Source organism: Hippocampus bargibanti, linkage group LG12 (assembly GCF_051943395.1).
Source record: "Hippocampus bargibanti isolate YZ-2025 linkage group LG12, ASM5194339v1, whole genome shotgun sequence".
Taxonomy (NCBI): Eukaryota; Metazoa; Chordata; class Actinopteri; order Syngnathiformes; family Syngnathidae; genus Hippocampus; species Hippocampus bargibanti.
In genome coordinates, this window is record NC_142745.1 from 7678986 (window position 1) to 7692839 (window position 13854).

Here is a 13854-nt window from a genome sequence, read left to right on the forward strand (position 1 = left end):
TTTGTTTGTTCTTGTTAAGCAGTGGTTCAGTGCTTGCCCATATTAGGGTAAAATATTCGCCCCAAAATATTGTTGTGTTCATCGTTTTTTTTGTGTATGAAAAAAAGCTGCTTTGTGCCTTTGGATTATTGTGCATAGAAGCCAAGTATTTGGTACGAGCACCGATTCGTGATTGTTTTATTGATACTCGTTGAATTCACATGCAAAGGGGAATCTGTTTCTGCAATGCACTTTCACGGTCAGCCCACCAGATGGCAGCAAAAGACAGTAAAAAAATTCTATTGTATTTTTCAAAAATGACTTAGTCTTGTTTTTGTCCAGGTTAAAATGGTCATGGTCACAAATTTGTCATTTTAGGTACTTTTTACTTTGCTACGATCCTGTTTAAATCCGACTTGTTAAATATGAGCCACAATAATATATGATGTCCCTTAGTGACTTAGAATGGATGAAGGCATTAATTTAATTGATTTCATATAATTTAAGACCCAGATGTAAAGGAACATGTGCTTTCCAAGTACAGGTAGTTGAACTTTCAATGGACACCATTCTTTTTAATCACACTGCCTCCCTTTATTCTCTTCCTTGGCCTTGACAATAATGGTCGTCTATATTTTACTGTTGACAGTGTCTACCATCAGTGATAATGGCTTGTGGAAACTGGAGATACGTCACAGACGTTTGGAACTCCATCACTGAGATTTACTTCACAGGCTGCAGGAATACAAAGGGTCACAGGTATCATTGACACAATTGCTGTTTCTCTTCGGTTACACTCAAACTCATCATTCGTGGTTTAGTGTAGTTCCATATCCTTGTCCCAATCTCGTTTAAAAGCTTCATTGTGCCATTTTGTCATGACATACGCCTCTTATACCTGCAAAATCACTATAAAAGAGACATCACGATTGAAAAATACCTTTCAGGGCATTTATCAACTTTTGCTTTTAAAACAGTACCCAGCAAAGTATATTGCAGCAAATGTGTGTGTTCACAATACTCCATTAGATAATTTGATCCCTGATGACGTTGTCTGTTGTGGTGCAAAGAAAAATTGTCAGACAATGGCTTTTCAACAGAGTTGGGTGAGTGAAGCAGGTGTCGAGTGGCAAACGTAACACCTGTCGCGCCTTTCCACCATCCCCTTGCGTATGGGTGTGGCCCTGAAGAAAGTCGTTGTATTTTTTGTGCCATTTTCCTTGACCGCTTGCCTTATACACAAATGAGGATTTGTGGAAATTTATGGTGCACTTTGTGGTGAACAAGTAGAATGCAGCGAGCCCAGTCTGAAGTGCTTGCATTTTGGAGCACAAGCTCTTCAGTGCTCAGCGAGACCACTCTCTCCAAGCCTCTCACTAACCGATTCAGCAGAGGGACAAAAAAATAAGTGCATTGCATTTGTTACACATGCTGGAATTACTGATCCAGCAAATTTGCGGTCCGTTGATTTTTCTCCTATAGGTGCCCGTCGTTGAAATATGGTAGCGAAACATGTTAGCCTCCTGTTAGGTGAGGAGTGATCCATTTTATAGTTAATGATTATTAGACCCACAATAATATTCTTTTAAAAAGTACACTTTTGTGGTATATTGATTTCGCATATTGTTAAAATCAATAGTGGGTGTTTGGTAAAAAAAATTGTACAAGAGATAATCATGACGTCTTATAGCTATCAATGACGACTGCGCAGATCTTTAGACCGCAACCTGCTGTATGAATCACCTTTATCTTTATCTATTGTTAACGAAATAAACCCAATTCAAAGCAAAACGCATGCTTATAAAGGCCAGATCCTATTTTAATATAATATTTGTAAACATATCCAAGAAGAATTTTCTGAGGACCCCTCTGAAATGAACAGCCGTGATTCTCTCTGTACCATCGTGTATCCTATCTAGGGAGCCCTTAACTTTCGGGATGGGCTCCACACATATCCGTTATTGTTTTCATGCGGAAAATCTCTCCTCCAAACGCTTAGCATCTCAAATGGTTTGTTTTAGCAGCCTTGTATTGATTTCTGTATAAGATGTTTACTTATTACACCACCCTTGAAAATTAACATTTTCCTCATTAGTTAGTCCATCATGCCTCTTTTGACTGTCTGAAAGATTGGCTGATTGCTTCTGTTGCTAGGTTACCCTGCATATTATGTCTTGAAAGCCACCATGGATGGCTACGTGTTAGGAAGAATAGCAATGAAAATGATCACAAAGGAAATGGTATATAACATTATTTAATAATAGTACTCTATGGTGTAACCACAAAACAGTTACAAAATATACACGTGATGCAGTCAGTCGACAATACATTTACATCTTTCATATATTCTGAAATAAAAAGTTGATATTCAGAGTGCATGGTTGAAATGCAGTCAACAGAGCAATTTATAATATATCGTTAATGATGCTGGTTGAATACAATACTTAACAACTTCATTAACATGTCCAAGACTCTTCAAACTACCATGGGTACCAAACAAGCATAATATTTACACACAAAAAAATGTACAGAGAACATATTCAGTGAAAACCTATCAGACTTGGCCTTTGCGACCAATCATTCTCCCTGATTAGCACTTAGCAACACAATACAATTTATTTTCATGTCTTCAGAAAATACATCATAATGCAACTCTCATTCGCAATAAAGTGATTGATTTAGGACGTGAAAAGAGCCGATATCTTTTCGACACCTAAATCATTCTTTTAGCTTTGTGCCATAGACACTGGATTTAAGGGGCATCTTAATGTCCGGAGCATGCCATTTACAGGTGACACTGTACAGTCGCGTCACAGTTGGTGAAGGTTTGTACAAATGCCTTGTATCTGGCTTGGAGTGTGTTTGCTGCCTAGCGGGATCAAAGGACAAAGTCTAAGATTGGACCAATAGAGAACCTCTAAAAGTGAAGCGGTCAAGATTTGGTGAACCAACCAGGAAGAACACAGTTTGAAGACGTGGCTGACAGACAGTCTTGGAAGCAAGAGATCAGTTGAGTTCAAGGGCTTTGACCCCCTGCTGCACTTTCAGAGTCCCCTCTCTCACGGTATCGGCAGAGCTCCTACAACAACGATCCGTCACGCAGAGGCCAACATCTGTGACAGGCCTGGCTTGAGTTGTAAGCCGAGAAGCTCTCCCGAAGCAGACATTTCGGTGGGCATTGTGCTCGTTTATGGATCGATGCGAAATGCTAAGAGCTTGTCAGAGTGCTGGTTGTTCAAGGTTCTCAGATCAGGCAGACGTAGCAGCAGCTTGGGGAAGAGGGTGGTGTCGTCCGGCCGACGACTTGTAATTAGTGTGCGCAGAGCTTTAATGAGGTTCTCTTGTAGCTGCTCCACCGCTCCCACGTCTACAATACCACAGCGATCTAAAGATAGGGGTGGAAAAATAGGTTAGGAACACGGCACGGATAGAAGGAAAACATGTCGCTCCGATCTGACTATGGTCTTACCGGCTGAAACGAGCACCACAGCCATAAAAAGGGCCATCTCATCTGGTTCCAAACCCAGAGATCCGAGCTTCTCGCTGAAATCAAACATGGCGTCCAGTAGAACACCCATGCCCAGTGCTCGTAGCGATGCCAGGGAGTAGGTCTGACCATTGAGGAAGGTCACCGTCCTCTCCTTGGCGTCGAATAACGAGCAGAACCTCACCATCAGCACCTGCAAATAAATCAAGCATCGTTCCCATTAGACACTACTAAATGATTTTTTCTGGAAACTGCAAATTTGGTTTCACCTATAGCTTTCAAGTTTGACAATGACAATATTTTCTGAAAAGATTGTTTTGTTAAGATACAACGCAAGGTTATCATGTGTGACGTCACTTGCGACTTGAGCAGTACTTATCACTCAGTGACTTTGCAGCTTATCAGTATTTTAGTATTGTATTCCACAAGTGTCATTGAAAGAATGGTATCGGACTTTGGGAACTCCTTTGTGTGCCCCAATCCTTAACTCATTCACTGCCAGGCATATGCAAAAATGTGTCCACTCCAGTGCCAGGATTTATTTCATTGTCACTCGAATTCCAGGACCTACAGAATGTTGAGTTTTAGGACCAAATAAGTATTCAATTCAGCGTAAGAAACCTTAGACTCACTTCTTTCATCAGAAAAACCAAAACCTGAACACATTCGGGAATGGCGCTCTACATCATACTTTCAATTCCCGAATAAATTCGGGAATGGCAGTGAATGAGTTAATCATGTGTAAACATCCCGTGCGGGTGACATAAACAAATGTACCTGGAAAGTGCCCGATTTGAGTAGCATGACTTGGTCCTGTTGGGTCAGAGTCTGGAAGCCAGGTATACTCTTTGCGAACTCCACCACTTCTTTAACAGCCGGGGTAAAACATTGGGAAAAGGACTCCCACACTTCTTGACTGGAGCGACTTGCTGGAGCCACCGGACAAGAATTGAGTGGACATGCCTGTCACAAGGGAAAAATAGATATATTTAGCCAACAGATTCATTAGCGACTTAACACCAACGTTCAAAAGACTGAAACAAATTTAAGAAGGTGTCAGGACTCACCAAGACTTTGGCTCCACCGTTTAGCTTCCAAGGACAAGAATTTTGGTTCTGAGAATCCGTCTTCTGATTGACTGTATAGTGTTGAGATGAAAGGGCGCCACCGACCGGGCATTGATTTTGATTAGTGAAGCCATACTTGGAATTGTTGGCGTTATTATTCGTGGCGTTGTCATTATTGGTGTGAGCAACAGGACATTTTGAAGGGACACTGTATCCCGATGTCATGTCGCCCTGAAACGTGTGGTGCGATGTTGGATGAGGTGGGGCCGTTTCTTGCACTGGACCGCTTTGGAGGGAATTGCCAAGATTGCTGTTGCTGGCAGGTCTTTTGAGAGGTTTCTTCTCCCTGGTTATTAAGTCACTCTGGTATGACTGCACGATGGAACCTGCGCCTTCGTTCGTTTGGTTCTTTGGACTGCAGTGGGTGGCGGAGGGAGGTGACATCTCCATCTCCATGGAAGCAGATTCATTTAGACTGTTCATATAGCTCTGCATCTCATCCAACAGTCTCTGTTTCTCTCGTTTGGGAATACGGCCGAAACGCACCGCTGAGGAAGCAAGCGAGAAAGCGTTCTGTTAGATTACACTCTTAACAAAATCAACCATTGGAAAACACCTTGGATCTGGTTCTGCGTTTTTAGTTGATATACTACAAATGTAATTGGGCATTAGATTCTAATGCTGTCACTGATTGGATAACTTCTTCCTTCCCTCCAGCCTAACAGTCCGCCCTCCCCTCTATTTGCTGCTCCAGAACTGACAGGCCTATTTATAGTTTGCTATATGCTCTCACACCTCCCCCTCAGCCTCTCCTCGCATTCTGTCTCAAAGTTGAGCGCTTGCCTCTCTCTTGTTTAGAAGTAGGTCACTGGGTCAACAGTGCTAAATGTGATGTCATTTAGAAATTGGCAAGAGAAAAGATTAAACATAGAAAAAAAATGATGAGAAGCAGGTTGACGAAGTGGAAATTATTTTGGGTGGGAAATTGTCATTATGTGATATGAAAATACCATTGGGATATTAAAGTGGGCGGTGGTTAAGCCCGAGTCACAACAATAGATCCGCATACTACAGATTCCCATGCGGTGAGCTGACTTTTCTCGCCGACATCATATTCTTGCTTTTTGGGGTTAACTAAAAATGTTTGCTCTCAAAAGAGATGATTTATCGTCACCTAGTTTGCTCATCTCCCAGGAGGATGGCACCTCACCATGAATATATTCAATATAGGGCAGATTACATGTATAAAACCCAAACCGGAGCAGTCATTTTGCTATGATTAATGGAACGGGATAGCAATAGCGCAAACGTAAGATTGCTTGAAACAAGAATTTAGACTGTGCATCACACTGAATGCATGATGACCAAGCCCGGTGTTCCACTTCCCCAAAATAAAACAATATTTTGTCACAGTTTCCCACTGATTGATGACTACTGGGAGTCTCATGCCCCTCTTGCCATAAATCAGACAGAAGTAAAGAAACCAGTGAATATTTTGCACTGCTGAAAATGAGATGCAGTATGGAATAGAGTAAAAGAAACAAGTGAAAAGTGATTCTACTTCAAATAGTATCTACAGTATGACTGCTGTTTTATGAGCGATGATAAATCATCATTCTGATTCATCGAACAACTCCCTACGCTCTGGAAATACATCAAGTTCCATTCAAAGTCTACGTGTCTCTGTCCACGTCTCTTACCATCTCTGGACATGCCCACTGAGAGACATTTCTTAAAACGGCAATGTTGGCAGCGGTTTCGGTTCATGCGCATGATGAGACAGTTTTCATTCTTCACACACATCTTGTAGTGGATATTCTGCTGAATGCTGCGTCTGAAGAAACCCTGGAGAAGGCATCAAGGGGTGTGTAAATATCCGCGGAAGGAATGTGACTTGGCAGGTAGAACCTATTCCGCATATGTTAGCTCACCTTGCAACCTTCACAGGCGTGGACGCCGTAATGGAACCCAGATGCAATGTCACCGCACACCTTACACAGAAGCACCATCCCTCCTGTTTCTGTTCAGACAGAGGCACATCATTCAAGAGAGGAATGCAATAGATACTTTGGAGTAGATTGACAGTGAGAAGATTATATGTAGGAGGATTCTAGTACTTACTCGGGAATGTGCCAGTAAAGCCACAAGGTCTTTTGGCCACCGTCGGATGGTTGTAGGTGGCTGACGGTACCGTTGTAACTTGGGCAGCTGGAGTATTGTTCACTTCTGGAAATTGGAAGACCATTTTCGGGGAAGGCGTCCCTCCCCTTTGTTCCCCTGCCTGCTTCATGGCCCCAATTTCCTGAAAGGAGACACCCTCTGGGGACGAAGGTTGTGAGTGGGAGGAGGGGGACTGGGTCTGGTATCCACTGGAGGGACTGCCAGGACTCGGGCTGGCACTGCCAGAGGAGCCAGCATAAAGGATGACACCTCCTGAGAAGCACACAAAGGGGTGAAGAGGGGGGTGGGGGGAGAGAATTAGTTGACCCATATTTGCCTTCTTGGGAGACTTGTTGATCCTTTGATCATATTTGCGTCAGCCAAACCAGGTGATGAATATTGTTTTAGGCCCGAGGTATAACAAGTCTGACCCGGTTGTATGTGTCAAATGTTTTTTTTTTCAATCACATAAAATTTCCGGCATCCGTTTTCTAGTAGTAATGTTTACGATGGAACGGGTGGGGCATTTGTGGTACATTTGTGGTAGAACATTGCGTCTGGCCCGTCAAATAACACACCCTAAAATTGACTGCCCACATATACAGTATAAATAACACATCCAACTACTTTTCAGACAAGTACTACATTTGGATTAGAGCTAAATTTACTCTAAAGCAGCATTAACGTAATGACGCTGTAATGGCAAATCAAGTGTTTATGTTAACAGTGTTAATCAAGCTGAATTTTACATCCCGGGATGTCGCATTGAGTTGGAAATGCCCCATTACCCCTGAATGCAGCTCCCTGCAGCCATCCCCCTTGTTTTGCAGACGCTTTTCTTCCCACAAGATGAAAGACTCCCTCTCACGTGCAGCCCGAGCCAGCCAACTCCCTCACCGCCTGCTCGCTTTCACTTCACCACAGTCCTTACGCCTCCCCCTCCCTTCATCTCCATCCTCCTCCTCTCTTTCTCCCTCCCCTCTCCTCTTTGGCTCTAAGCACGCAGGCCCATCTATCCGCCAGCCACCTGACCGCCAGCTCACATGGACTCTTGACACAGTTCCCGCCCGGCTCACAAGGCCCTTTTGCGCAGTCTCGTGTAGACAACAGCAGCAGTACAATAATAAGCGCTAGGGGAAGATCACGTTGGGAACACTGAGGCTCTTAATGCTGCATGTCAGGAATGGCTACCTGTTTGGCTCCATTCCAAATTCTCCTTTGGTAAAGTGTGCAGAGGGTTATGGGATTACACACTGTCTGTATATAAAATATATAATCCCATGCATTGATTATCACTGTACTTTCCATATTACAATATTTCATCACACGGCCCCGATTTGTGTTAAATTGAGACAATGAACTATTGTATTTTAAGGCCAAATTAATATTTATCATAAAGATTACATTTTTTTATAACAGCAGATAAGGGTTTGACTATTTTAATAATGTATTGTTGTCAACAACAATATGGACAAACTTGTCCCAATGCTGTTTTAATTTCTAGGAATCTGCTATTTGCTTAACCAGATCAGTGGTACCGAATGAGCCTTCATATCATTCCCGCTATCTTTTTGTTTACATTTCCCACGAATAACCTTGAATCAGTCGAGGATAACTGATTAGCCGCTTGCTCCCGTGATCTCTCTCTCACCAAGAACAAAACGTGTGATATTCCTGTGCAGCTTTAAGTGCCTCCCTTCTTAATTCCTCTCTGGTTACACGTGTCTGCAGTGAGTGAGCCTAGAGGTAGTCGTGGCTCACTGCCATGTGTGGCTGTGACTTCACACAAAGATGACCCGTGTATGTTGTTCCCCTGCACGCGTGTATGCGTGGGTGTGTGCGTGCGAGTGAACCAGGGTCAAGTTTTATCAACATGTGTATCACCTGAGTCATACCTGCCGTCACGTTACATACTTCCTTTCTTCATTCACCAGCAGTCACCCCCCCCTCACCCTCTCGTGTCAAAACATCCCATATTCCGCTTGCTCATTACAACTTCCTGGAATCTAGTTTGACTGGGTGTCAAGAGTGAGCTCTGGGAGAACAGCCGTGCACAAGTTGAAACACGTGATTTGTGGACTTTCACTGGTGCCTAAGAGCTATAGAATAAACAAAACAACCCACCCGCTCCCTCTTGCCAATCCTTCATGACTTCCCATCTCGTGTACTCCCGCCTCCGAGGCATCTGACCATGGCAAGCTGACTGTACAAACATCAATTTCATGTGATGACTCATAGAGAACCCCCTCACCTTCCTAACCCCCTCCCATTTAAACATTGAACATTTACAATCGTGCATGGGTGGTAAGACCTAATCCACGTGAAAAGGCTTCCCTTATGTGTATTTATGAAAAGGTATGGTTCTGTAAACACTGCAAAGGTTAATGGTGTGACTAAACCCCATTAACAAGAAATTAAACTCACTGAAAAGGTGGTTTATGCCAATATCATTCCCAAAATACTGTACTATAGGTTTGTTGTTTAATTGGAAATTCAACATAACTGAGATTTTTGTGCAGAGTTTTGTGCCTTTGTCATCTTAACTGCACTAAACTTCCAAATGCACATTCTGGATCGTGCTGAGTACATTTGTGACGCATTGAAACAGTCAGACGTGCATGTTAACACCTGCCTCGCGATTACCTGGAAATCGGTCTCACCCAAACTTGATTGGGGTAAGCTACAGCTCCCTTGTGACCCTGAACTGGAGAAGTCGAATTTAAGTAGCGAATTTGTTCAGGTTTTGTTTTTTTCTTGGGGGGGGGGGGTTGATCAAGCGCTGATCAGACCTCTGGCAATGTTTTTCTGTGGATCCTGGAATTTGAGTGAAAATGACAAAAACCCTGGCACTGGAGTGGAGACATTTTAGCACGTCTGGCAGTGAATGAGTGAACATTCAACTTATTTAGAGCCAACAGTTTTTTAACACCCCATCAGACATGCAAAATATATTATATTGCATTCCATAACTTTGGTGGTCCACTTTGTTGACTCAATGACTACAGGGCACAGGAAAAGAATCATTCGCTGGTACCTTGTTTTCCCTTTACTTTATTTCAAGATCAAAATTCACTGATGTAGCAAATCCATTTTCCTCATTGAAATTACTGTAATTGAAAATATCCCATTCATTCAAAGAGAGAGCTCACTAATATTATATTATAATGAATGAAACATTAAGGTTAGTGGTAAGGACTCTTGCAGGACAGATACAACTAGGTTCTAGCAGGGGAGCATTTATGTTTTACTTCACTCTATGACTGTAAAGCGTCCTTAAGAGTTTTGAAAGGCACTTATAAATTAAATGTATTATTATTATTATAATTATTATAATTATTATATTATTATTATTATTATTATTATAATATTATGAGCTATAGTAACAGAAAAACAGATCCTGTGACTGTAAAGTGACCTTGAGAGTTTTGAAAGACGCTTGTAAAGATGTATAAAATGTATTATTCTTATTATTAATGTTTACTACACCTGACGGTGACTGCTAATGAGTAGTTTATGAAGCAGTCCTATAAGGTCTTTTCAAAAAAACACTTTTAAACCCCTCTGACCCACTGACCACACTTGCTGTGAACACAGAGGAATCCCGTATTGCCCCCCCTCCGGAGCGAGCAAGCGTGCACGCAGTAGCTTTGAGAACAGCATCCGTGAGGGGCGGGGGCTCATAGGACATCATGTGCGGCACGTGTACGACAAGGTTGTTACACGTGCTGCGTGTTCGAGGCGGGGCGGGGCTGCATGTCGGAAATCGGCCGCATGATTGCAAGTATTATCGCCGCCTCTACCCATGATGCATTGGGTCATGTAAAAAGATATGACACACAAAACAACCGTTGAGGTACTTAGTCGGACCCCCGTTGGGATATCAGCGGTATTTTAGAAGTAATATCACCATATCGGGTGTTCTGTGGCATGTCTGCACTTAAGACATGAGAAGGTCATCATTAGGGGGGAGTTTAAATGCACCCTCATGAACAAGGGAGCATTTTAGGTCTCACACCATGTGAGTTTGTTTACATGCAAGTCAAGTGTTAATTGGGATTTAAGATCCACACTAACTCTGTGAAGATTCTGCAGGGTCTTGCATTTTAATCCCCCCATAAAAAAAGCTGTTACTGTATTCCCGCGCTTGCAGCTGCCAGTCATCATCAGGGTAGCACCAGGATCTGAATACAGACTGTTGCTGAGTTGATTCATAGACAGTCTTTTGCAACATAAACCACCTTTTATATTTGAGATGTACTCCATCAATTTTGAACCGCATCACTGATTGTTAGAATTAACACGTACTATTTATCTGCGGCTTGATAGAGAAAAACGCTTACCTCCAGGACTGTTCTCCATGTCTATTCTTAGTAGATAGACAATCGTTGCTTCTGTTGCTGTCGTTTGTTTAGCGCCTCTGCTCGCCGCTGAGGAGTTTGGTAGTCGCAGGTGAAAGAGTCCTGAACCGCCAAGGCATAGAGAGCGTATCCCAAAGATCAAAAGTACAGGGATGTACACCGGGCATTGGTTTGGGGGCTGCTTGAGAAAATCCAGTCAGCAGAGCAACAAAAAAATGTTTGAGAAAGAAAAAATAGAGCAATGCTGTATTCAATCCAGACGAGGAAAAAAACTCCAACGTGAACAGCACTGTACGGATGTGTGCCTCAAAGGGCTTCTGTCACACTGAACTGCTTGCCATGTACAGTCACCATGAAAACATGATTAGAGCGCAAGTAGTTTAAACACACCCCACTCATCAATAAGCAACACGCGTCCTGAAATAACCAGCACGTTTTCAGGTGGCTGACAAATGTGACCGTTTTTTTCCCCCCTCTCGCTCCCTTTCTCGTGTCCCCCTCCACCGCCCTTTTGTTGATGCGCCTCTCTCGTTCTTTCTATCTGCCCCCACCCTCATGCTCCTCCGCCTTCCCCTCACGCCCCCACTGCCGGTCGCTCGTGCTCAGCCTCCCATTGGCTGTGGCTCCCAGCTTGGTGATGGCTCATTGGGCTGTTTGCACATTGGAATGCTGCTCAAAGCTCTTGCTGCATGTGCGCATGGCATGTGAGCCAGTGCTGCCCTACTGACACACATTTTATGCAAATCAGCCGCCTGAACTCGTAGATAGGTAGGGGGGATGTGAGCGAAGCTGGTAAGATATCCCACTCGGTGTGAAATACTTCATCTGTTGTTGGAGGGAAGTGAGATTCGAGCAGCGATTCCCAACAGCTTGTGTTAACGTGTGTTGTGAGAGATCACCAAGTGTGTCGCGGGAAATCATCAAAATTAGCTAGTTAGAGAACTGGAATCAGATATTATGCCAACGAATTTAAAATCTGAAGTCAAGAATAATGGCTGTTATTGTGGTTTACATCCAAAAATCTAAAATTTTGGTTAGAATTTTAGCAAGCATCCTGGAATTTCACAAGTTTGATTTGCCTTCGCGGGGTGAAAAAAAATGTGCCGGATTTGGCCCCCGGGCCTTGACTTTGACACGTGATCTACAGGTTTTAAATGTATAGAAAATCATTTGTAGTTCCAGTAAAATGCATGCTTAAGAACTGTCTTCCGTACATCATTTGGTCTTTCAGTGGATACCGATCTTTTCTAGTCTGCGCACATTTCTTTCCGTGCTCATTTTGCTCAACAGTTCATCAGCTTTAAAACAGTCCGCAGCAGATTGAGAGAGTGACTATTGTGTCGGCGCTTCGGCGATCTTTTCTTCGTCACACTCGGCACGTGCGTTTTAGGCGGTGCTCAGCGTGACTTCCCCCGCCCCTCGCCAACCCTCGTCACGTTCCTGCTCTCTGCAGATTGTGTTTTTGCACACAGCTAAACTATCAGCCCAAGATTGGCTGGGGCCGCCTGAATGTAGGTCACAATCTGCTTGTGGAGACGACCGTAGGAGAAAAAAACGGGGTAAAAAAGAAAATAAAACGACACGACGTGCTTAAAATAGGGGGTTCGTTGCAAGAGAGAAAAAAAAAATAAAGATGAAAAGCCAGTCTTGGTGGCAGGTGTTTGGGGCTGTAATCTGGGTCACTTTGGTTTACGACCTGGCTATAACAAAGTGTGGTGTTATTCTCAACCGCTTGAATGTAGTCTTGACAGATGAAGTCAATTAAGAATGCCATAGTTAAAAAATAGGTTTGAATGATGAAGAAAAATTACACAAAAACCTCACCAGATCACCATACATATCCATTTGAATGTCTGCCTATGCTAATATTGATACAGTTGATATTTAAATAATAAAAACGGTCTGAATACCCAGACAGGTTTGTTTGATAAAACATACAACAAACTCTAATTCGGTTTGTATTTACAATACAATATATATTGATTTAGATAGTGCTTTAACAAAAACTGTAACAAAGCGCTCAACATAAGCAACATATACAGAAAATAAAGCAGTCACAAATATAGTAGAAAGCACCAACCAGGGGATTTATCATCATGGACAATTGCCAATCATTTTGAACTTCCAACTGTACACTCAATGTAGTAATGTTTCTGTTGAGGTTTGAGACTGTACGTATTTACCAGAGTTCTACATGTAAATTAAAGCTATCCTCTTTTTTTCTATTATTTGGTCGTACAATTTCCTGCATGGGATGAAACGTGTTCATTAATATTTTTATTACGTTTCGTAAAAGTAACACCCTCGAGCAAAAACTGGCAGTATTAAGAGAATGATTGTTCAAAAAAAGCTTTTGTCTGTTACCGATACGCTGCAGTTTTTCTCGATGCATTAGTGAACCAACATTACCCCCTTGTGCTTAAAACAAGACATTGCTTGTTCGTAAACGACCTCATGCCCCGTTTAAACGACTCCCCACAAGATGTCAGTGTGGTTCTGGTGATTCGTTAAAATACTCCTCAAAATATTCTGTGCGTGTGTCATCGCAGATGAGAATGTGAGTGATCATTCCTTGGTTATATCCATGTCACTGACACCTTATCCTATCTCTTGTCTGTCATTACAAAGAGATGTTACATTGTTTGGTCACTTGGATTGCACATTTCGCCATCATGTCTGATGAACGTGCATCAGACATGATGGAGAAATATGTTTTACATTATTTTACTGAGGGGACCATGAAAAGCATTCTTCTGATCACGAGGCTCTTTGTGTGCAAGTCAAATCTTGGCCACTGGACTTT

The 13854-nt window shown here is 42.6% G+C and overlaps 1 protein-coding gene across 1 annotated transcript; it reads right to left on the reverse strand.

Moving 5' to 3' along the window:
- Positions 1 to 2224: 2224 nt before the first annotated feature.
- On the reverse strand, positions 2225 to 11529 carry nr1d4b (nuclear receptor subfamily 1, group D, member 4b). Its single transcript, XM_089010984.1, has 8 exons — positions 11034 to 11529; positions 6655 to 6966; positions 6465 to 6553; positions 6234 to 6378; positions 4534 to 5081; positions 4244 to 4429; positions 3449 to 3659; positions 2225 to 3364 (listed from the first exon to the last, which is right to left on the reverse strand). Exons 1-8 carry the CDS (start codon positions 11050 to 11052, stop codon positions 3168 to 3170), a joined length of 1707 nt encoding a protein of 568 aa, XP_088867110.1. The 5' UTR covers positions 11053 to 11529; the 3' UTR covers positions 2225 to 3167.
- Between the last annotated feature and the right edge of the window lie 2325 nt (positions 11530 to 13854).